Genomic DNA, 26,476 nt, shown 5'->3' with positions numbered 1-26,476 from the left:
TACACGGATACCTCTATATAAAATTTCATAAGTTTTCAAATTTTCCGGATCACATCTCCACTATTTGAATACGGATTCGGATTTTGCATATGAGGATCCGTACCCATACTCTTACGTCGGTTGTTTTGCTCGGCAAGTAAGCAATAAAGCAAACCCTAGCCCAAGGATCCGCCGCACGCCATCTCCTTCTCTGCCGGATCGCCGCCTCTGTCTCGTCCTTTCACTTCTGTTATCGCCTCCGCCGGAGCACTGCCCTCATCTCTCCGCCGGACCTCAACCAGCGCAAGCCACCTGCTTGATTTTCCTTTTGTCCTTCGTTCCGATATCTTCTACTTCACGGTGTATGCGCAGTAAAAGCGTGCTTTTTGTATTTTCGCTTTCTGTTTGCTCTGTTTATTCTTGTCTGTTATACCTAGATTAGTGTTTGGATAAACAATTTTTTTTTTGTGAAATTTGAGTAGCATTAAACATGATGGTTAGAGTGTTAAATTTTATGTGGAAGGTGAACTAAGGTTTTGTTTTGCATATTTTGATAGCTGATCCTTTTTTACTTGCAATTAATTATTTTATTATTGAAAGATGCGTTCAGTCTTCATCGTGTTGCTGATCTTCTGATCACTAGCTGTTGTTATAAATAAAAACTTCATGAATAACAGAAGGGGTGAGAAACTGTTCTAGAAATTGACTATAATGCTACATGTTTCTATTTGGATTTTATTATTTTTTGTCATTTTATTTCCCCGGAGGGTGAAAGTATTTGCAGTCTTACAAGTAGACTTGTAATATTTTGCAATCAACTGCCTCATTAAAATCTACAATGCCAAAGTAGTACTTAACCAGTGTTTCATGAGGCATTAGGTGCAACCAGGCACTAAAAGGTTTTAGGGCTATGCAAACAATGGGAGGTGCAGGGTGTTACTATGTGAAGTGTGGCACACAATTTCAAAATTTGATTATATGAGTTACATCTCCCTTCTATACTAGTGAATAGGCATACCTTCCTTGCACCTAGATAGAGTCACCTCATCTCAGCTACTAGGGTTGCATAGGTTGTACCACCTAGTACTTTTGAATTGCACTTTTCACGAAATTTTGTACTAAAATCTCTAATACCAATTGCATTTCCTGTTCTACCTTGATGTTCCCTTCTGATACTAACTATTTTGCACATTGCTTACCTGTTTAAAATTTGTTTTTCATTGGCATAAGAGATTTATGGCTTGTTGTATGTATTTATCTCTCTTGTTTGCTTTACTCTCTTCTACAGATAAGATGGATCTGCTCATTCTTTGTTTTTAACAGAGATAATGTTCCTAGTTATTAATTTAAGCATTATATTACTTTTTTATTTACCTGCCTTTACATTTAATGACTAATTTGGTAGTGTGTGTATTGCTGAATAACCTTTTATGTGGAATTTCAAGGTTTTGGGCTAGAAGGAATCAACAAGAAAATGGCTTCACGTTTCTGGACACAGGTGTGTTTTTGTTGTTATTTATTTTCTTGTTCAAGTAACTCCGTTTAGCATGTTTGATTTGTCATTGAAAATTCTTGGCTTCAGGGTGGTGATAGTGATACTGAGGAGGAGGAACAGGAAAACAGTGAGTATGAAGATGGAAGTGATGCAGAGCAACCTGCAGGTGATAATGCCGGGGCCACAGCTAGGAGCAGGTACCTTCGAGATCAAGCCAGTGACAGTGATGATTCAGATGGCCAGCACCGAGTGATCAAGTCAGCTCGTGATAAAAGATTTGATGAGATGGCTTCCACTGTTGATCAGATGAAGAATGCTATGAAGATAAATGACTGGGTTAGTTTGCAGGAGAGCTTTGAGAAGATCAATAAGCAGCTTGAGAAGGTTGTTCGTGTGACAGAGTCTGTGAAGGTGCCAAATCTTTATATTAAGGCCCTGGTGATGCTGGAGGATTTCTTGGCTCAGGCCTTAGCTAATAAGGATGCTAAGAAGAAGATGAGCAGCAGCAATGCTAAGGCCCTTAACTCAATGAAGCAGAAGCTGAAGAAAAATAACAAGCAGTATGAGGAGCTGATAGCAAAGTATCGTGAAAAGCCAGAAAGTGAGGATGAAGGGGCTGAAGATGAAGATGAGGATGAGGATGAGGAGTCAGAGGCGGAGGAAGATCCATCGAAGATTGTCATGTCTGATGAAGAGAATGATGATGAGGATGATGAGGATGAGGATGATCGTGATGAGGAGGGTGGTGGAGCCTGGCAGAGAAAGACGAGCAAGAAGGATAAACTTATGGACAAGCAGTTCATGAAGGACCCAAGTGAGATCACATGGGATATTGTTAACAAGAAGCTCAAAGAGATTGTGGCAGCTAGAGGCAAAAAGGGAACAGGGAGAGTAGAGCAGGTTGAGCAGCTTACTTTTTTGACTCGTGTTGCCAAAACACCTGCCCAGAAACTAGAGATTCTATTTAGTGCCATATCATCACAGTTTGACATCAATCCAAGCTTACTTGGGCATATGCCCATCAATGTCTGGAAGAAGTGTGTTGGTAACATGCTTCTCGTACTTGATATCCTTGAGCAATATCCTAATATTGTAGTTGATGACATGGTTGAACCTGAGGAGAATGAGACTCAGAAGGGTGCAGATTATAATGGAACTGTCCGTGTATGGGGAAACTTGGTTGCATTCCTTGAGCGACTTGATTCAGAATTTTTCAAGAGCTTGCAGTGTATTGATCCGTATACTCGAGAGTATGTTGAGAGGCTTAGGGATGAGCCCTTATTTTTTGTGATTGCACAGAATGTACAGGACTATTTGGAGAGGATTGGGGACTTCAAAGCAGCTTCTAAGGTAGCATTGCGCAGACTTGAGCTTGTATATTATAAGCCTCAGGAAGTTTATGATGCAATGAGGAACTTGGCAGAGCAAACTGGGACAGAAGAGGGTTTGGAAGATGGTGATGAGAGTGAAGAGAAGCAGTCTATAGAGGAAAACAGAGGACCACCAGTTTTTATCTCAATTCCTGAACTTGTGCCAAGGAAGCCTACATTTCCAGAGAGTAGTAGGACATTGGTGGATGCGTTGGTATCTCATATCTACAGTTATGGTGACGAAAGAACAAAGGCTAGGGCTATGCTGTGTGATATATATCATCATGCTATTTTTGATGAGTTCTCTATTGCTCGGGATCTTCTATTAATGAGCCATTTGCAGGATGGCATTCAACTCATGGATATATCTTCTCAAATCTTGTTTAATAGAGTAATGGCACAACTTGGACTTTGTGCCTTCAGGGCAGGTTTGATTCAGGAAGCCCATGGTTGCCTCTTTGAACTGTATCAAGGTGGTAGAGTAAAAGAGTTACTGGCTCAAGGCTTCTCCCAAAATCGATACCATGAAAAAACTCCTGAGCAGGTAACTTGTCTTCTTATCTTATTGTCACTTTTTACCTGTTTTAAACTGTCTTTCGCTTGTTAATTTTAACAGACTGATACTGGTAACTATAATTTTTTAACTGGTTGTTCACTTGTCATCTGAATGTTACACTAATATTATGTAATTTTCCTGCAACATGTGAAATTTATATCAATAAATAGTTAGATAATATCTATCTTTTGACATATATGTTAGATGGAATGTTTCTTAATATTTTATGAGTCCACCTGCCTGGACATTTCTTCCTTGCTTTTTTTTTGTACTGCTTAGTCCATATAAAGAATAACTGACACTCTGGGTTCCATAATTCTTTTGATGAATAATTCTGCCATGCTTGATTGAAGTTTTTTTTATAAATAACATTGAAAAAGAATTGATATTCCTTTCTAGAATAAATCATGAGCTACTGTTTAACTAATCAAGATACATATACCATCAGAATCTTATTGTCGCTGAGATTGGGTAATGTAAAATTCTATTTTTTGGGTTTTTTGAGGATCCTTTTTATTGTTTTTTCTTGAACTTTTCTCATGCATTAATTCTGTTACAATGTATGTTTTGAACTGAGTGCTGCCTCGCTTTATTGTCTATTAACTACTTTATTATGATATATTGTTAGTACATTTAGATGTATCACATATAAATCTTGTTTCCTGGAAAGAAAAATATGTACCTAAATGCCAGCCATTAATTGGCTTTCCATACAAGAGTGGACAAGGAATTGGTGGTTGCATGAACTTGTGTAAAAGATACATTTCCAATTTTGGTTCCACTTTTACCTCAATATACAAAATTTATTGTGCTGTTCCACTGTAATGCTTTCCTCTCATTGTACATATCCTGCTCATAACAATTTTTATTCTTGGTGATTAAGTGATACAATTTATTTCCTTTGGGTGTCAGCACAAAGGACCATGATTGACCTTACCTCTGTGATTTTATTTTTGCATCCAAACAACATTCAGGCAATATATTTTCGACCATGATTGACCTTACCTCTTATCTCCTGTATTATTCAACTTCTATGCAATGAAAATAATATGTATATATAATTTATTTCATCAGGAGAAGGCTGAGAGGAGAAGGCAGATGCCATACCACATGCACATTAACCTTGAGCTCCTTGAAGCTACTCATCTTATCTCTGCAATGCTTCTTGAGGTCCCCAACATGGCGGCTGCTGCATATGACCCAAAGCGTAAGCCTATTAGCAAGACATTTAGGAGACTTCTCGAAGTAAATGAGCGCCACACATTTGTGGGTCCTCCTGAGAATGTTAGGGATCATGTCATGGCCGCTACAAGAGCCCTTAGCAAGGGAGACTGCCATAAAGCTTTTGGCGTCATCAGTTCTCTTGACATCTGGAAGCTTCTCAGGAACCGAGAAAGCGTATTAGAGATGGTGAAGTCCAAGATCAAGGAAGAGGCTCTCCGAACTTACCTCTTTGCATACTCATCCTGTTACGATACTCTCAGCTTAGAGCAGCTTACTTCTATGTTTGACCTCTCTAAGGCTCATGTCCACAGTATTGTTAGTAAGATGATGGTTATGGAGGAATTGCAAGCAAGCTGGGATCAGCCTACAAAGTGCATTGTCTTCCACAACTTGGAACAAACCCGGCTCCAAAGCCTACTCTTTCAGATGGCCGATAAGCTTATAATTCTAGCTGAAAACAATGAGAGGGCATTTGAGGCAAGGACTGGCGGGGGGATCGAGGGACTTCCACCAAAGCGAAGAGAAGGTATGGATTATGCTACTTCTGGGGCATCCAACAGGTGGCAAGATAATTATGTTTCAGGAGCCTCGCAAGGCAGGCAGGGTGGTGGTTATGGAGGCCGCCTAGGATATGGTGGGAGGACTGGAGGTTCGGCACAAGCTGGTGGAGGGTTTCAGAGAGATCATAGTGGACATGGTTCACGGGGTGCCGGAGGGTATTATGGGGGTACGGGGCGGACATCATACCATGCATCAGCTCTGAGAGGTGCACAAGTGGAGGGATCTGCAGGGATGGTGAATCTAAGCAGGGCTGGTAGAATTTAAGATCAACTACGTCCTGGCCAGGCCAACGACTTATCTCTTTGCGTTCCATAAAAGCTAATTATTTGGCATTTTTGTTTGTCTTTTGATCTGCTTGCAGCTGATGGTAATGAGGACTTTGCATTGTTGTGTTTAGCAAGTGACATTTGTTTACCTATGTAATTCAGCTACAATCCTACATGCTCAGTGATGGTTCTCTTTCTCAATTTTTTGGGTCGCTTTCTTAAAACCACTTCATTGGCAGTGTTGCATTCTAATAGTTTCAGTTATGGATGAGTGCTTTAGGACTTCATTGGCAGTGTTGCATGCTCAGCGTTGTATTCTAACAGTTGCATTACTTGATGGTTTAACTGATAATCCTAAAGCTCTAGGTGTATGGTGGTGACAATCTATTCAATTGTTAGGATTGCTTCACTGTCTTTCTTACATTGGAAAATGAGATAATAGATTGGTCGAATGTTACAAATGCCGTTTCTTTATGATGCTTTGATATTGTGGTAAAAGATGAATACGTTCGTCCTCAGTGTCTCCGTCAATCTGTCCTAAGTCTATCATGGAGGTGATAAATTACGGGTGATTATTAACCTTTGGAATAGTGACTAACACATAAAGGAGGTATTTATCTTGGTTTTGTCGAGATTCGAACCTCAGATCTTATTATGACAACACTTCATGCGCTAGCCACTAGATCCATCCGAGGAAATTTCTTGGTGCTTTGATATTGCTATAATGGTAAGGGGTCAAATTTTAGCCAAGTCTAGAAAAATATCCTCTAGATGGTGTGATTGATCGTGTGGGACCATTAAGGTGGGTGGTGCGGATCACAACTTGAATTAGAATTTCTATGGGGACAATAGAGGATTCATGACAAATGTGGTGCGGATCACAACTTGAATTAGAGTTTCTATGGGGACAATAGAGGATTCATGACAAATTTAGCTGTCAATAAAAATTTATTTATTTTCGTTTAATACATGTAAAATAAATTGTTAAAGTAAATGAAGAAGCTGTTCATAAATGAGGATTGAATATTGTTTACAAAATTTGTTATTCTTAATAATCAATAAAATTCTTATTAACATCATAAATAGATAAAAAAAAATAAATGAAGAATAAATTATTAAATTTAATAATTCATCAAATAAATTTAAAATTACAAATATTTTGAATAATTAAATAAGATTAAATTAAAAACTTGGAAATGTTTAAATGAATCAAATTTAAGTTAAATCAAATTCAAACTGATAAAAAAAAATATCAAGTCATGAACAATCAGTTCAATGGTTTAATTTATTTTTGGCTTGACTTTGGTTTCGCTCATTTATCGTTTTTGCAATTTTTCGAATGCTCGCCTCTGGTGTAAAATGAAGTAACTTTTTAGTGCCTGATTTGGTAAAGTTAACTATAGTTAGATGCTATCAGCATCACAAACAAAGTTTTTAAGTAGGAACCCAAATAAAGGAAAAGTATACCTTTGTTATCAATTTAAATTTAGGCACCTTTAGTACTACAATATAATAAAGGTTGCCGAGTAAAGTCTTACCTATCGTAATTTCTAAATTAGTTGCATATTATGTCCTTTGGTTGCTTATAAAATTATGATTAGTACCTAGTGGAAAAATAAATACAAGAAACAATGCTAAACAAGGAACTTTATATGGTTTAGATTTTTTAATTCCTACTCTGCGGTTTATGAGTCTAATGAAATTCAGATGAAAATTAGATCAGAAGAATTAATACTAAGATAAAGAATTAGAGAACAATTAGAGCACTGTCCATGGTTTTCCATTGCTCCTTTGATGCACATTTTTAGAGAATGAATTTAGCCTTTTTCAGTTTTTATTCTGAACTTTATTCCTACCTCAGAGTTGATTGGTCAGTGGACACTACAACTTTATTCCGAACTTGCTTTAGTCGACTACCTAGCCGACTCAAGTCTCAATCAACTGAATTCACTCTTTAACTGATTAGATCATCTTCTGAGACATTTCTAAGATCGAGTTCTTACCAAGTCTAAGTTACCTCCTAAGAGGTCCCACTTTTGGGATTTCATATGCCAAAAAAATCTTACTTTTGGGTTTTCACGTCAACAGACTTTATTTCTAAATTTTCTTGTTATCAAATATTTCTTCTTTTATGACTCACTGAAACTTCAATCTATTAAATACCTAGATGTTGACTTAAACTTCTAGTAGTCAAGTGTTTGATCGTTGACTGAACTTCTAGCTATCAAGTATTTGATTTTTAACTTACTTGGACTTCCTTATTTGCTAAACATCTCATTCTCAATGACCTACTACTTCAATCTATCAAATATTTGGTCCTTGATTTACTTGGATTTCTAGTTGTCAAGTATTTGATCTTTGGTCTATTTGGATTTCCATTTGTTAGGACTCGTGCGAGCTATAGCTTTGATCGCTTCTCTTCAATGCTTTGTGCTTGTTGTTGAATGCATAGCGGAAACCTTGCTTCACAACACCTTGATTTATTTGGTATCTGGCTTCTTGAGGCGACTAATCCAAGAGTCCACTCTTAGCAATCTCTTCTACTAAGAACTTTCTCCTTCTCGAAAACTTTCTGGAGACAGAAAAATCTCTTATAAACTTGTTCTTGCAAGAACACAACAAGAAATAAGAAAGTCTTACAAATACAAAAATGGCCTAGAGGTGGAGAAACCTCTTACATCGATTGAGCACAAAGAAAATAATAGAACTGAAAGACAATGTATTCGAATGTGTGTTGTATTTGTTCTTTGAGCTTTAGTCCTATTTATAGTTTTCATCTCGATTTGACCCTTTGCTGACGTGGCACTCTCTAGTCAACCGGAGGCTCCTCGATTGCTTGTATTCATCGAAAAGTGATCCACGCTGGCAACGGTCCTCTAATGGTTTTGGATGACTCCTCACTCTCTGATCACTCAAAGGCTCTCCAGTCGCCTAGAGGCTTGCTAATGTGGACTCCGTCTTGATTTTTTTAGCAATGGCTCTTGCTGACGTGGTGATGACCCCGATCGCTTGGAGAACTTCCGATCGCTTGGAAATGGTTAACCTTAGACTTGACCATTTCACTTTGTCTCGATCGCCTTGCGTAATCTTCCTTAAAGCTCCTCGTCTCTCGGATGCACCTAGCCCTTCCAACTCTTCCCCGTACGTCCTTCTAGTTATGCTGAAATACCTTTCTACAGCTCCTCATACCTCGAATGCATAGAGCTTATTGACTCCTTTCTTGTGTCATCCTTCTTGCTTGCTTGCATCTTCTGCCAAGGTTTACCGTCTCCGATGCTCCTTAGCCATCGGGTGTCTATATGCTCTCCTAAGTCCTTGCACACTTAAACATACAGATTAAAATACAATAGTACCTAACTTAAATTTGTTTGACAACACATCAAAACAAAACTAAATTGTTCTAACTGTTGGGATCTATAGGCAAAAAACAAACTAAAACACAATGGAAATGGATCCTCTAGAGATCCTGCGAATGCAAAACTACTCTTGTGACTACTCTAGAGAATATGATTGTTACCTTTGATGCGTGAACAACCCTCGAAAGTCTGCTACTCAGGCTGATCTGAGCATGATTAGAATGTCCACGCCTTTACAGTTTCCACACGAGCACATCCTTTATTTCATCTCACAAACTTAGGAATTGGAGAGTCTCACCCATATTTACCTTCTTGCTAGAGATGACTATTTAAGATGGCAAAAAGAAAAGGCTAACTCTTTACCTTCTTTGCCGTTTTTAAAGAGATGACTATTTAAGTTAACAAAAAGAAAATGCTAACTCTTCACCTTTTCTTCCCTCTTTAAAGAGATGACTATTTAAGATAACAAAAAGAAAAGGCTAACTCTTCACCTTCTTTGCTCTCTTTAAAGAAAAGGCTAGCTCTTTACATTCTTTATCCTCTTTAAAGAGATGACTATTAGTGTTTCTCTTAGCAGTTTCTATAGTTGGGTTGGGCCTTAAAAGAAAAAGGAAGCATATTGAATTAACTCATTAAATCAATAAGCTTAAGGTCTAAAACTAATTTCGGACTTAAGGCTCAAACCAATACTATTTTAGTCAACTAAAATAAACTAATATTCAAATCAACATGCTCTTTGTGTGTGACCCAATAGATTCTCATAATGTTGATAGTGTTTCTAAAACTATTTTAGATAGACAAATAATAAGTGACATCTAACAATGCATTATTGTTATCTAAGTGACAAGAATGATGATATTTGACCTAATCTATTTATGATCATTATCTTGTATAGCCCAGTCCTTTTGTCTTTAATATCTATATTGATTCATGAGATATAGACTGTGTCATCTTCCATCACTCTATGTGTTTTTTTATCTCTAAATAGACTCATTTAACCAAATAAGTTTAATATCTCATATTAACTTATTTGAGTATGACCATATATTTCAGTAGCCTTATTTAATCAGGGGAGCCACAAATATCTCTTACGTTATATAGAAGAGACAAATCCCATCTATATAACTCACATCTTCTGCATAGCTTATTGCATATTAGTGAACGACTTTATAATGTTGGATTGGGTAGCACACGAGGGGGGGGAACATAAGAAAACATGGTCAATTTTACTTAGTTTGGAGCCTTCGGTGACTCCTACTCTAAAACCCAAGTCCCATGAATCTATCGATGAATAATTCACTAAAATACCTCTTCTGGTACCTTCGAAAGAGGTAATCGAGTATAAAGAAAGTTAGAATAAGTGTAACATCCTGCACTTATTCTTTTGCAATAATTAATTACAAAAAAAACTTTTGTTACTAACACGTATGAATTGAAGTGAGAGCACTCGAGTGTCAATGTCGATGTGCCGGTCGCGATCAGAAGTCCTCGGAGTAGTAGTCGAGCGCAGCAGGATGATGGAGTAATCGGAACCTCGAATGGACGCGTAGTAGCTCATATATTAGTTGTTTTTTGAAGCTTGGTCGAGACTGCCTTAAATAGGGCATGGAAGGCGCCTTCCATAGGCGTTTAAGGTGCCTCCAATGAGAGAAACTTTATCATTTTTTATTGTGCCTTATCTGTGCCAAGATCCAAATTTTATCCCTTAGAAGGTGCCTTCAAGCTATTAAAGGCACCTTCTATGAACAATGCGTCTTCCAATGCTTGAAGGCGCCTTCAGGTACTATTCATCCGAAGGCTTTTTGCCCCTTTTTACCTTGCAAGTTGTGTTAGTCCAAAACTAAAATATCTAACCTATAAAACAAAGTTAGCACAGTGAAAATAAGAAGTATTAATTACCTCCTGTCCTCTTAGGACCAAGAACTAATCAAGGTCTCAGATTAGAGATCCAAAATGAACCTAACCTGGACCGACACCTACTGTCCCTCAACTGGGACACGTCCTCACAAAGTCACTCTCCTCCAATGACTTACCTTTACTTACCATCTTGCAGTTGATTGACTAGTCTTCTGACCCATCAGGTCTTCATGCTAGTTTTCCGGTTCGTAGATCCAACTAGATTTCTGCCGGTTATCTAGTCCCATGGATCCAACCGGACTTCCTGCCAGATATCCGGTCAGCCCGTTGACCTAATTAGACTTCGCACCAACTATCTGGTCATGCTGACCTAGCTAGATTTCAGCCTAGTGTCCGATCCTTTGGACTGGTCAATTCGTGCACACTCGGTAAAGAAATTAGATCATAAAATATCTAACTTAACTCTCTTGTCATTCATCAAAATCTGAGTTAGACCGTTAGTGTAAAACTACACCAACAATCTCTCCCTTTTTGATACAATGACAATCTGGGTTAAGTTAGGAAAAATATATAACAAATACACATAAAATTATTTTAAGAGAAGCGACACACAAAAAAAATGAGATAGTTGGTTTTGTTTTCTTTATCATTTTTAGAGTTAAGTTATTCTGATTTGGTTTGTTTTCTAACTTAACTCCTAACCTTCCCCTTTTGACATTCATCAAAAAAATATGAGTAGATAAATGAGTCAACAGAAAACTATGTGATAAGTAAAGTAATCAATTAGAATAATAAAATTTTCTTAATACAAGAAAAACTTTCAGGATTATTGGGGAAAGGAGTTAAAGAGTTTTATAAATCTTAAAAGAAGCTTTCATACTTGTATTTTTTTTAAAATATCATAATTTTGTGCACAGAAAGTTTTGAAGTTTTATACTAGGTTTTGAAAGATAACTTTTACAAATTTCAAAGTTTAAAGTTTAAATAGCTTTGAAGAAACTTTCAAGGTAATTTTCAAAAATAGCATAATAGTGGTTTGAAAAGTACTTTTGTATTTTGAAATGAGTTTTAAAGAATTTGTGCATAAGGAATTTCAAAGAATCTTAAACAAGAATTTGAGAATATTTTCATAATTCCTTATTAAGAATTTTGAACTTGAAAATATTTGAAGATAAGTCTTTTGAACCTACTCACAAAATGTAGTCAACATGATCTGAAGCATGATTTTTCAAAAAAAAATTTGGAAAAGTTGAGTGTGTTTTCGAAAATATTTTTCAAAAGTATATTTAAAGTAGTTTTCAAAGACACTTGAAATTATTTTGAAAATTTATTTTAAATATCCTCCCCCTAAATCTGATATTTAAACTTCTAGAAAATGTCCTTTCATGTCTAGCCAGTAGTTACTAACTAACTATTAGAAGATAACAATATTTACTTGGTTAGTTAATTTAAGTAAGTGTGTCCAGTTAGTATTTAACTAAGATGGATTACTTAACCTGATTACTGTAATTTGATATTTCTGGTCCAAACTTGTGTTGATGCATAAATATAAGCATCTTTAAGTTAAGGCAATCTACCTATACATCTCACACTGTTCTAAGTTGGTGAATACACAATAAAGGTAAGCCTAGTGTGTTTGTGAGATGTTCAAGTCCTAGATCTATAGGAATATGCTTTCTATGGATCTTATCTAGACTAATGCTAAAATTAATTTTAAAATTCTAAAGAAATGGGAAATTTTAAAAAGTAAGAAATTTTTTCTAAAATTTGCAAATTATTTGGAAAATGTTTTGAAAACGGCAAGCCTAGTCTATAAAGCACATTCCTAATTATCGACATAAATTGCTAAATTCACTTTAAGAGAGGGGTTTGGTAAATATGTCAACTAAGTTTGACTTGGACTCAATGTAATTGAGTTCAATGTCACCCTTAGTTACATGATCCTTGATGAAGTGATGTTTAATTTCGATATGTTTGGTTCATGAATGATGCACTAGATTTTTTGATAAGTTGATTGAACTAATATTGTCAATTAGAAGTTTTGTATTTTTAAGGTTTAGATTAAAGTCTTTTAGGGTGTTCATCATCCATAATAGTTATGCAACACATTCTCCTATTGCTATATATTCTGCCTCAGTGGTAGATATAACACAGTATTGCTTTCTACTAAATCAGCTAACAAGTGATGGGCTAAGTAGTTGACAACCACCACTTATACTTTTTCTATCTAATTTACAACATGCATAATCTAAGTCAGAGAACCCTATGAGTTCAAAGTGGTCGTTCTAGGGTACCACATACCTATGTTGGATGTTCCTTTTAAGTATCTAAAAATTCTTTTAACATGGGCCAAGTGTGATTCCTTAGCACATGTTTGGTACAGTGCACACATACTAACTGCAAATAGAATCTCAAGTTGACTGGCAGTTAGGTATAGTATGCTTCCTATAGTGCTTCTGTAATATTTGAGGTCTATAGGTTTTTCATTTGGGTCACTATCTAGGGTTATATTAGTGTCCATTAGAATTTTAATTTCCTTTGAGTGTTCCATACCAAATTTCTTAAGTAATTCAAGTGTTTATTTTTGTTGATAAACGTAATTTCCTTCATTTATTTGTTTAATTTGTAAACCTAAGAAAAATATTAGTTGTCTTACTAGACTCATTTCGAATTCTTATTTCATCAATGTTATGAATTCTTGTAGGAGTTTTGAATTAGTTGACCCAAATATTATATCATCTACATAGATTTGGGCTATAAAGAAATATTGATTTACTATTTTGACAAATAAGGTTGGGTCTACTTGACCTTGTTTAAAGCTTTTTGAGATTAAGTATGTGGTCAATCTTTCATACCAAGCTCTAGGGGCTTGTTTTAGGTCATAAAGGACTTTCTTTAGTTTAAAGATATAGTTAGGGTGCTCTAGGTTTTCAAACTCTAGAGGTTGGCCTACATATACCTCTTCCTTAATTAGTTCATTTAGAAAAGCTGACTTAACATCCATTTGATATAATTTGAATCTCTTATGGGCCACATAGCTTAATAACATTCTAATTGATTCAAGTCTGGCAACAGGGGCATAGGTTTCATCGTAGTCAAGTCCCCTAACCTGACTAAAGGATTTTGCTACTAATATGGCTTTGTTTCTAACAACTGCCATTTTTATTTAATTTGTTTCTAAAAACTCATTTTGTTTCGATTAGTTTTTTATGTTATGGTAGTGGAACTAGATCTCATACTTCATTTCTTTCAAATTGAGTCAGTTCCTCTTACATAACTAAGATTTAATCTGGATCACTTAATGAATCTTCTACTATTTTGGGGTTGATGTTAGAGATTAAAGCTATTTGGCTTAGGTTTCTAAAAGCTGATCTGGTTTAGACTCTTAGTTCTATGTCACCAATTATTTGATCAAGTGGATGGTTTGGGTTCACCCTTATTGTTCTAGTTGGTTCATTTTCTTGTGGTTGATGTTCTTCTTCGTATTCTTGACTTAGATTTTCACTTACTCCCCCTTGACTAGTGTTGCCTCTTATAACCTCAATTGGTTGATCCTGAGTTTGTTCTAAGTTAAGAGTAGATTCTACAAACTTTACATTTGTGGTTTCTTCAATTCTTAGTGTATTTTTGTTATATACTCTGTAACCTCTACTATATAATGAGTATCCTACAAAGTTTTTATTTTCTACTTTTGAGTTAAATTTTTATAAGTATTCTCTTGTGTTTAGTATGTAAAATGGACATCCAAACACTTTAAAGTATTTAATATTGGGGGGTTTTTTATTAAAAGAGAGTTTAAATGAGGTTTTGTTATAATTTTTATTTATTGTGATTCTGTTTAATACATAGCAGGCAGTGCTAACTGCTTCTGCCAAAAAATATTTTGAAAGTTGATATTCATTTAGCATTGTCCTGGAAGTTTCAAGTAAGGTTCTATTCTTTCTTTCTACTACTCCATTTTATTGGGGTGTTTTAGGGCATGAAAACTCGTGATGATAATCATTTTCAAGGTAAAATAGATTAAAGTTATTGTTCTTAAATTCACCTCCATTATCACTTCTAATTCGTTTATTTTTTGGTCCTTTTCATTTTTAGCTTGTTTGTAAAAATTACTGAATACTTCAAATGTTTCATCTTTATTTTTTAAGAATTTTACCCAGGTAAATCTTGAGTATACTAGGCAATAGAGACTCTGATTTATGGATTTGATTCCATGAGAGTCAAACAGGTCCAGGTGTAATAATTCTAATATTGAATTAGTCTGAATTTGATTAGTTGATTTGTGGATTGATTTGGTGTGCTTTTCTTATTAACAAGTATTACAGATTGTTGAACCTAAGTTAGGTAATTTTAGTAAACCTCTAACTAAGCCATTCAATTTTGTTAAGTTTCTAAAGTTTGTGTGGGACATTCTTCTATGCTATAACTAGGTTTCTTCCTTTTGCGTCAGGTGACACTTAAGTGAAGAGATGGTTAGATTAATTACATAGATATTGTCCTTCCTAAACCCTTTTAGGTTTATGCTAGGGTTATCCATGTGCTTAATTAGACATTCATAAGATAAGAACCTAATCTTATATCTTGAATCACACAATTAGCTAATGCTAAGTGAATTATATTTGAATTTATTAACAAGTAATACTTTTTTTTAACAATAAAATTAGTTTTGAGTTTGATATTACCTATTCCAATTATCTTAAGTTTGTCGTTATTTCTAAAGGCAACTATTCCTAAGCTTTTGTACGTGAGTTGAGTGAATTTAGTGTGATCCCCAGTCATATGTCTGGAATAACCACTATCTAATATCCACTTAGTTTCCTACAAAAGTGGGATGTTATTATCAATTCAATTTATTAACTGTAATTTACTCTGAGTTTTAAATTGAATTTTAAGTCTAAGTTTAATTTTTCATTTAAGTTTGATTTTTAAGTTTAATTTTAAGTTTTAAATTTAATTTAATTTATTTTTATTATAATTTTAATTTATTTTATTTTCTTTTGAATTAAATCCTTAGTCATCTCACCTGATCTATATTTTCAATCAGGAGATCCTATAATATTGTGAGATAAATTAGTTTAAATTTTAGGGTTGAGTTTAACTTTATGTTAGATTAAGTTTAGCTTTGGGTTTAATAAATGAGCATTCTTTGGATAAACTTCTAAGTTATGGTAAGTCACCTGGACATCATTAGAGTAATCATGCCTTTAAAATTTTTCAAATAGTTTTATCCACTGAATTTAATAACAAAACTCTGGTCTAACCAGTTAGGATTCATAAGGGGCAGTTTCAATTAGTTCCACTAAGTCAAACACACTAGGTCAAAGTTATATCTTCCTATACATGCATAGATAGAGTTTCCCTAACCTACTATCATCCAAAACTTCACCAGTACTATTAATCAAGTTAAATTTTTATCCATTTTTAACTAATCCTAATTACCCAGCCGGGTAAACTATTATTTTGGAGGTGCCAACTAATTGGAATCCCCCCCTAAATTATTGATCTTTTTAAGTTTTGGGTTTATGTCGATTACTTTTATAATTATAGTGGGCTTGATGGTAATTTAAGTTATTTGATTTGAATTTATTTTATCTGTTTGAGTTTGACTTTATTTTACCTTTTAGATTTAGGTTTAACTTATTTAGTTTTATTTTGGAATTTAGCTTTTTATGTTGGTTTGGTTTTGAATTATTTTTTAGGTTCAGTTTTGAATTTATAGTTTTAGCTGGATTTGATTTTAGATATTAGATTTCATTTTTAGGTACATAAAATTGATTGAGTCCTACTTGCATGGTTAGACACACTTTCGGAACTCAAGCTTTAGTTAGTTTCTTATTTTGATCTATAAGTGATATAAAGATTTTGTTAGTCGAGTTGGATTTGTATCCGAGACTGGACTTGTTGTATATAGCTCTTTGTGATCCAAGTATCATGTCAAGGTACTTGGATCTAGTTGTAAAGTAGTTCTTTTAGTTCAAGTATTTCGCCTTTCAATCTGGAATTATCCTCCTCAAGTTTTGCAACTTGAGTCATGATTTCAGGTTGAATTGACTTAACTGTTGAGTTTGAGTTCAGTTGATCATTAAGTAATTTATTTTGTAGATTTAGTTTGTTTATTTTATTTTCAAACATAGTTATTTTTTTATTTAAACATTCTATTATTTTTTTTAAAAAAAATTGCTTAAAGTAAATTGTACCTCATCAGAACCTTTGGAAATGAGTGTGGACTCGTGGCTTGATTTCGGTTCGAATCTATCTTCTGAGTCGCTTTCCGATTCTGGTCCGTAAGCCATCAACGCGAGGTAGTTGGTGTGCTTTGATTAGTCACCATCTGATTCCTCTGCAAATGATTCGTCCCAAGTCACCTAGAGGGCTTTCTTTTTCTTTAGATTTGTGCAGTCGTTCTTGTAATGCCCCTTTTTGTTGCATCCAAAGTATGTGACGTCGTGTTGTTGTTGCTGGAGTTTGAGGTTGAGTTGATCTTCTGCAGGTCCCTTTTTGTGAAATTCTTCTTTCTCCTGGTGAACATCTTCCTTACCAGGTTCACCAGGTATTCTTCATCATCTGAGTTTTGGTCAGACTCAACTTCAAGTTCTGGTTTGGTTCTGGTCTTTTCTTTTGATGTTCCTACAATAAAAGCAACACCTTTATCGGGTTTGGCGTTAGTCTGTTCGTGTAGCTCCAATTCACAAAAAAGTTCATCTAACTTTAACTTAGATAAGTTCCTCGAAATCTTATAGGCATCCACGATGGATTCCCAAAGTACATTTCGAGGAAATGCGTTTAGTGCATACCTTATAAGATCCCGGTTCTCCATCTGGTGACCGATTGTGTGAAGTCCATTGAGGATATCTTTTATCCTTATGTGCAGCTGACTAGCAGTCTTACCTTCCTTTATTTTTATATTAAATAATTTATTTAAATATAGATCGCTTTTTGTTACTTTTGCGTCGTTGGTTCCCTTATGTAGTTCTATGAGTTTGTCCTATAGCTCCTTGGCGTTTTCGTGTGGGCCAACACGGTTCAACTCCTCCTTTGTTAACCCACACTGGATTGTGTTGAGGGCCTTGAAATCAATCTGGGTTCTCTTCTTCATTTCTAGATTCCATTTTTCTGTGTCTATTGGAATTCTGGCATTGTCAATTGGTGCCTTGTACCCTTTGGTGACATTGAACCATTGGTCGAAATCAATTTTTAGGTACACCTCCATCCGCTTCTTTCAGTATGGGAAATCATCCCCATTGAAGAGTGGGGGACGAGTGGTATTGTACCCTTTGTTTTGGGCTATTTTTGAGCTGCAGATGGAAAACTAAAGAAAGGTACCAAGACTAAGTCTTGGATTAGCAGAGTTTGAGAAGAAGAATAAGAAATTTCGAAGGACTCTAGTGGTGTTGCACCAACTTTGAGTTAAAACTGAATGAGAAATCGTTATTTGAAAAGGTAAGTTCTACCAATTCAAATTGAATACAAAAAAACTAAAATTCGAAAAGAAAATAAAAGAATTCCCTTGGCTTGATTGGTGGTTGCATCAATTCAGAGCAGAACCTGCTCTAATACCAGTTATTGGATCGAGTTGCACGTGAGAGGGGAGGGGGGGGGGTGAATCACGTGGTTTTGAAAATTTTTTCTTTTTGAAATTAAAGTACATGGCGGGAAATTGAGAAAAAAAAATACAAGAAAATACAATCAGTTTTACTTGGTTCGGAGCCTTCAGCGACTCCTACTCCAAGATCCAGGTCCCGTGGACCTATCGATGATTAATCCACTAAAATGCCTCTTCTGGTATCTCCAGAAGAGATAATCAAGTACAAAGAAAGTTAGAACAAGTGCAACACCCTGCACTTGTTCTTTTACAATAATTAATTACAAAAAAACTTCCGTTACCGACACATGAATTGAAGTGAGAGTGCTCGAGTGTCGATGTCGATGCAACACCCTGCATTTGTTCTTTTGCAATAATTAATTACAAAAAAAACTTCCGTTACCGACACATGAATTGAAGTGAGAGCGCTCGAGTGTCGATGTCGATGTGTCGGCCGTAATCGGAAGTCCTCGGAGTAGTAGTCAGGCACAACACCTTCGCAGCAGAGTCGCAACAGGATGCCAAAGCAGTCGGAACCTCGAATGGATGCGTAGAAGCTCATATATTAGTTATTTTTTGAAACTTGGTCGAGATTGCCTTAAATAGGGCATGGAAGGTTCCTTCCATAGGTGTTAAAGGTGCCTCTAATGAGAGAAACTTTATCCCATTTTTGTTGTGCCTTGTCTACACCGAGATCCAAATTTTATCCCTTAGAAGGCACCTTCAAGCCATTGAAGGCGCCTTCCATGAACAGTGCAAAGGCACCTTCGAGTACTGTTCATTCGAAGGCTTTTTGCTCATTTTTGCCCTACAAGTTGTGTTAGTCCAAAACTAAAACATCTAACCTATAAAACAAAGTTAACACAGTGAAAATAAGAAGTAGCAATTAGCTCCTGTCCTCCCAGGACCAAGAACTAGTTATGGTCTCAGATTAGAGATCCAAAATGGACTTAACCTAGACCGACACTTACTGTCCCTCAACTGAGACGTGTCCTCACAAAGTCACTCTCCTCCAGTGACTTACCTTTACTTACCATCTTGCAGTTGGTTGACTAGTCTTCTGACCCATCAGGTCTTCATGCCAGTTGTTCGGTTTGCAGACCTAACTGGACTTCTGCCGGTTGTCCGATCTCGCCGATCCAACCAGACTTCTTACTAGATATTCGGTCAGCCCGTTGACCTATCTGGACTTCGCACCAGCTATTTGGTCATGCAGACCTAGCTGGATTTCAGCCTGGTGTTTGGTCCTTTGGAATCGTCAATTCCTGCACACTCGATAAAGTAATTAGATCACAAAATACCTAACTTAACTCACTTATCATTTATTAAAACCTAAGTTAGACCGTTAGTGCAAAACTACATCAACATATAGTTCACCTTGTTACAAGTGATGTTTGTCGATACCAAAGTACACAACTCCTTATGTAGAGAATGGTAGTGTCTTCAGGTCTAAAGAATATTTATACTAACAGTCATTATGAGAATGTTTATACCACTCATATACCGATCCATGAAACTTCTTATGGTGAAATTCTCTAATATATATCCATGTACCAACTTGATATTGAAGGATCACGGAAGTTAGAGATCCGGCACCTTGGACGAGCGAGATTCGTGAAGGGCGCGCTTCAAGGGTATAACCTTTTCTTCATGTAGATCTAGAAGTAGATCTAAGTAGAAACTCATACATGTAAATTTTTGAAATCTATCCTTCGCACGAGATCCAGTGACATGGGTGATTCGGGGTTTCCGCGACGCGAAAACGCGGTTTTCGCGGCCCGAAAAACCCAACAGTGGTATCAGAGCCACGTGCGAAGGCGTGTATGAGTTTGTTTTTGATTTTATGAAAAAAAAATAGCTTCTGTGATTTTCTGTAAATTTAGGGTTTTTATAGTTTTTATGGGTAATTTTCTCGTAGAAGCGAAGCACAAGTGTTTCGGCACTTGTAGGCTTCCGCTACCGGGAAGATTTTTCCAAAACGGCTTGGTTTCGCCCCAAATCTTTTTGGGACAGTGGGCTAAGGCGCTGTTAGATTGCAAAGGAACCCTCATGATGGTTAGATCGCGGGTAGGGGCGCTCCCCCTGGCCCCGCAAGGGGATTCATTCTGCGATTGCGCCCGAAAACCGCTAAACGGAACCGCCGGGAAATTGTACCCGCAAAAATTGTAAAATTATAAAAAAAATTACAGAAAATTATAGAAATATATAATTTTGAATTATATATTAATTTTGTGATAGTCATGGCCCAAACGACCCAAATTGGATTTGGAAATGTGTTGTAATTCATAATACAACCTACGTGCCGTTATGTGATGTGCGTGCTGTATTTATTCTTTTTATTTTATTTTTTTTCGCGACCTGTGCGTCGTGCCTTTCTCTTTTATTCTTGTTGTAAATTAGATTTAGACTCGAATGTAACTCGAGTTTCAAAATGTAATGTAAATTTTGAGGCGGTGGAAGGTCCACTCGAGACGGAGTTACGAGGAGGGCGCGATCAACACGTGGTGGTCAAAGGAAGAAGCTTGAGAAGCTGTTGACCTTAGGTTGACCATCCGATCTTCTCATTGGCTTGAGAAGATCGTAGTAGGGCCATGACACAATCACAAAATAATTTAATTAATTGTTTATATGTATGTGATGCATGTTTAATTAAGTAGTTAATTAGTGCCTAGCGATTAGATTAGATCTAAATCGTGCACATGATGCACTTCACGATTAGATTAGATCTAAATCAAGTATTTGATACGCATCATCATTTAGATTAGATCTAAATCACGTCAACTCATAATGCCTATCATGCCGTGATACCTACCACTACCTCGATCGCATGTTGTTGTTGAATCTGCCAAAGCAGAGCAACACATACTATCTTGGTAGGGTACGGAGGAACAATTTTGGTCCCGCCTATCAACGCATGGGTGAGTACAACTCAATTATATTGAGTAACTAGTTAACTCAATTGGATCGAGTTTAACTATAGGCATTATCCAATGGTTAGTAGATAGGTCAAAATCACGTTTATATTAACTCTTGGGCGTATTAGCCAAAGCTAACTCGAGTTTTAATATAAATGCGGATTTTGATCCTATAAACAAGAGTTGCATAGAGATGTAATTGGTAATCGTTACCTACCGATTATACTAAGTCTTGGGCGTATTAGCCAAAGCTAACTCAAGGGTTAGTATGATGTGCATCTTGTCCCACATGAATTATAGAATTCAGTGGGAGTATCATTTAGTTAAAGGCCTAATTAAATGATTAAGAATATGATATTTATTTTTGCTTTTATTTATGTTGTAGATTACCATGACGTCGAACACGAACACCTTCTCCCTGCGATCTGTCCTCGAGAAGGACAAGCTCAATGGAGCAAACTTCCTGAACTGGTACAGGAACCTGAGAATAGTTCTCACCCAAGAACGTAAACTGTACGTTCTGGAGCAGCCCATTCCGGAGGCTCCTCCTGCCACTGCCCCACGAGCTGACCGAGATGCTTTCAAGAAGCATCAAGATGACACATTAGATGTGTCTTGTCTAATGCTCGTGACCATGAACTCTGAGCTTCAGAAGCAACACGAGTTAATGGGCACTTACGATATGGTTGAACATCTTCGTCAACTGTATCAAGGACAAGCGAGGCATGAGAGATTTGAGATCTCAAGGGCACTGTTTCAGTGCAAGATGTCAGACGGGGCTCCAGTGGGCCCATATGTACTCAAAATGATTGGGTACATAGAGAACCTACAAAGGTTGGGGTTCCCTCTTGGCCAAGAGCTGGCTACTGACCTGATCTTGCAATCCTTACCGGATAGCTACAGTCAATTCGTTCTAAACTACAATATGAACGAGATTGACAAGCCACTGCCCGAGCTGCTTAGCATGTTAAGAACTGCTGAGCTGAACCTTAAGAAGGCTAAGCCCAACACTTTTCTGATGGTAGGGAAAGTCCCAAGACAAGGGCAAAGGCAAGGCACTGAAGCCTAAAGGAGGGGTCGCCAAGGATGCTACCTGCTTCCACTGCGGTCAGACCGGGCACTGGAAGAGGAACTGCAAGGTATACTTGGAGGATCTTAAGAAGAAGCGAAGTGAGACTTCCATTTCAGGTATATATGTTATAGAAGTCAATCTATCTATTTCTACATCATGGGTATTAGATACTGGATGTGCTTCACACATTTGTACTGATGTGCAGGCGCTGAGAAATAGCAGGGCATTGACAAAGGGCGAGGTGGACCTACGAGTAAGCAATGGAGCACGGGTTGTTGCTGTTGCTGTAGGGACTTACTGTCTATCTCTGCCCTCCGGGCTTGTACTAGAGTTAGTCGATTGTTGTTATGTGCCTGCATTAACTAAGAACAATATATCAGTTTCTTGTTTGGACAAGAAAGGTTTCTCGTTTACTATAAAGAACAAATGTTGTTCCGTCTATTTAAACGATATGTTCTATTATAGTGCACCTCTGATAAACGGACTCTATATTCTAAACCTTGAGAGCCCTATCTATAACATAAATACCAAGAGGTTCAAGTCAAATAACATGAACCAAACCTACCTCTTGCACTGTCGCTTAGGTCATATAAATGACAAGCGCTTATCCCAGCTCCATAAGGATGGTTTGCTGGACTCATTTGATTTTGAATCATATGATATATGCGAGTCATGCCTACGAGGCAAGATGACCAAGACTCCCTTTAGTGGGCACAGCGAAAGAGCGACTGATTTGTTAGGACTCATACATGGCTAGAGGCGATTATAGGTACTTCATCACATTTACTGATGACTTCAGTAGATATGGTTATGTGTACTTGATGACACATAAGTCTGAATCCTTTGAAAAGTTTAAAGAATTCAAGAATGAAGTAGAGAACCAGCTTGGCAAGAGTATTAAGATACTTCGATCCGATCGAGGTGGAGAATACCTTAGCCATGAGTTCCGTGACTATCTAGCTGAGTGTGGGATTCTATCCCAACTCACTCCTCCTGGAAAACCACAGTGGAATGGTGTATCTGAAAGGAGGAATCATACCCTATTAGATATGGTACGATCGATGATGAGTCACACAGATCTTCCGACATACCTTTGGGGCTATGCTCTAGACACGACAGCTTTTATACTCAACCGAGTTCCATCCAAGGTCGTGATAAAGACACTATATAGGATATGAACTGGGAAAGATGCCCAGGTGTCTTTCATGAAGATTTGGGGTAGTGAGGCTTACGTTCGACGTCAAGTCTCAGATAAGTTAGGACCCAAATCCGACAAGTGCTATTTTATAGGATATCCCAAGGAAACTAAGGGATATTACTTCTACATTCCTAGTCAGCACAAGGTAGTTGTGGAAAAGACTGGGGTCTTTCTAGAAAGGGACTTTGTTTCTAGAAAGACTAGTGGGAGCGCGTTTGATCTTGAAGAAGTTCAAGATGCGAACAATAGCACTGATGCCTCGATGGAAATTGAACTGGAATCACAAAGTGTTGTGGATGATGTAGTTCCACAAGGAGTTGAGGAACAACAACCAGTTCAAGTAGACATACCTCTTCGCAGGTCTGATAGGTTACGTCGTCAGCCTGAGAGATACTCATTTCTCTTGTCTGACCATGATGACATTGTGCTCATAGAGGATGAGCCCACCACCTATCATGATGCTGTGATGAGACCAGATTCCAAGAAATGGCTAGAAGCCATAAGCTCCGAGATGGAATCCATGTACACCAACCAAGTATGGACTTTGGTTGATCCACCTGAAGGAGTAAAACCCATTGGGTGTAAGTGGATCTTTAAGAGAAAGACTGACATGGATAGACTTATCTATAAGGGTCGCTTGGTAGCTAAAGGTTTCAAGCAGATTCATGGTATTGACTATGATGAAACCTTTTCTCCAGTAGCGATGTTTAAGTCCATTCGGATCATGCTTGCTATTGCAGCTTACCACGATTACGAGATCTGACAGATGGACGTCAAAACCACATTTCTGAATGGAAACCTACTCGAGGATGTGTACATGACACAACCTGAGGGTTTTGTAGATCCACAGCATACTAGCAGAGTATGCAAGCTGCATAGGTCCATTTATGGACTGAAGCAAGCTTCTCGGAGCTGGAATCTTTGATTCGATGATGCAATCAAACAGTTTGGTATCATCAAGAACGAAGATGAATCTTGTGTCTACAAGAAGGTTGTAGGGGACATAATTGTCTTCCTCATATTGTATGTGGATGACATACTGCTTATTGGGAAGGACATCCCTATGCTTCAGTCTGTCAAGACCTGGCTAGGGAGTTGCTTCTCAATGAAGGACTTAGGTGAGGCATCTCGTATTCTAGGGATACAGATCTATAGAGATAGATCTAAGAGATTGCTTGGCCTAAGTTGGAGTACATATATTGACAAGGGACTCCTACGGTTTGCCATGCAGAACTCTAAGAAGGGATTTCTGCCGATGTCACATGGCTTGAGTCTTTCAAAGACTCAAGGTCCCTCTTATAGAGAGGAGAGAGACCGCATGGATCAGATCCCTTATGCCTCAGCCATAGGATCGATCATGTACGCCATGCTATGCACTCGACCTGATGTCTCGTATGCTTTGAGCATGACGAGCAGATACCAGTCAGATCCAGGTGAAAGTCACTAGATAGTGGTCAAGAATATTCTTAAATATTTAAGAAGGACTAAAGAATATTTCTTGATATATGGAGGCAATGATGAGCTAGCTGTAAAGGGTTACAGTGATGCTAGCTTCCAGACCGACCAGGATGACTATAGATCGCAGTCAGGGTTCGTGTTTTGCATTAATGGTGGTACTGTGAGATGGAAGAGTTCGAAGCAGGACACAGTAGCTGATTCTACGACAGAGGTCGAGTATATTGCTGCATCAGAGGCAGCAAAGGAGGCAGTTTAGATTCACAAGTTCATCACTGAACTTGGGGTGGTTCCTAGCATTGCTGACCCTATTGAGCTCTATTGTGACAACAATGGACTATAGCACAGGCGAAGGAACCTCGCTCACACCAGCGGACCAAACACATACTACGGCGCTTCCATCTCATTCGAGAGATCATCGTGAGAGGAGATGTGAAGATTTGCAGAGTACCTACAGAGGCTAACATCGCAGATCCCTTGACCAAGGCTTTGGCACAGAGGAAGCATGATGGTCACACTAGGTCATTTGGGCTTAGAGCCTACACTGATTGGCACTAGTGCTAGTGGGAGATTGTTAGCTAGAGCCCTAGAGCCAATCATTTGATGATTGTATTTTGGACTTGTTGTATCATATTCTATATATAAATAAAGGCATTTGGTTTTTGGTTATTATACTTACTTGTATTGGTGCCAAATAAACTAAGTATAATAACGTCCTTGAGTAGACGGTTCTCACCTATATCAATCGGTTAGTTGAACCGATAGTGAGATGATATAGGGAACACTACTCTTAATCATTCCTAGTCGAGTATTAACATTCAGGGACAATGTTAATGCAATAAGACTAGCATGTAGGTCAACTCGATGATTTGATCTCACAAGTCATGGATATAGAGATATCAAGTTGACACATGGGTATGCATTGGAGAATGTATATTGAATGACCCACCATGAGAAAGTATCATGGATCGTTATATGAGTGCCATATACTTTCTCATGTGGCTATTAGTATGACTACTAGTCCTTAGACCTGAAGTCACCATGGTTCCCTACATAAGGAGTTATGTACTTTGGTTTCGTCAAACGTCACCCGTAACTGGGTGGACTATAAAGGTAATTACTGGGTATGTAACAAATTATGCGGAGGGATGTGAGTGATGTAGATGAGATCTATCCCTCCTATATGACGGGAGAGACATCGATGTTCTTGATAAAGTGAGACCACGAAGTGCATGGCCATGCCCAAATGAGTCAATATGAGATATTGAGCTCATTTGACTTAGTGAGTATACTTGGAGTTCAAGATTTAGATTGATTAGAGGATGACACGGTCTATGCCTCATATTGATCAATCTAGATGTCTAGGATAGAAGGACATTTGTCATATATTGTGAGGAGTCACAATTAGTAGTCACAAGGTGATGTTGGATCTCAACATTCTTGTAACTTGGGTAGTAATGATGTGTTGCTAGATACCGCTCATTACTTATGCTACTAAATGGGTTTAGGGCCATTGCCAACGTTACAAGAACCTATAGAGTCACACACTAAGGACAATTAAATGGAGATTAGGTTCATATGATGAACCAA

The 26,476-nt window shown here is 37.3% G+C and overlaps 1 protein-coding gene across 1 annotated transcript; it reads left to right on the top strand.

The window, feature by feature from the left end:
- Nucleotides 1-143: 143 nt before the first annotated feature.
- Nucleotides 144-5,652, top strand: LOC122034847 (eukaryotic translation initiation factor 3 subunit C-like). Its single transcript, XM_042594212.1, has 4 exons — nucleotides 144-341; nucleotides 1,425-1,477; nucleotides 1,562-3,388; nucleotides 4,475-5,652. Exons 2-4 carry the CDS (start codon nucleotides 1,454-1,456, stop codon nucleotides 5,447-5,449), a joined length of 2,826 nt encoding a protein of 941 aa, XP_042450146.1. The 5' UTR covers nucleotides 144-341; nucleotides 1,425-1,453; the 3' UTR covers nucleotides 5,450-5,652.
- Nucleotides 5,653-26,476: the final 20,824 nt, after the last annotated feature.

Source organism: Zingiber officinale, chromosome 11B (assembly GCF_018446385.1).
Source record: "Zingiber officinale cultivar Zhangliang chromosome 11B, Zo_v1.1, whole genome shotgun sequence".
NCBI lineage: Eukaryota > Viridiplantae > Streptophyta > Magnoliopsida > Zingiberales > Zingiberaceae > Zingiber > Zingiber officinale.
The sequence above is the reverse complement of the archived record's forward strand: the minus strand, read 5'-3'. Positions and strand labels throughout refer to the sequence as shown.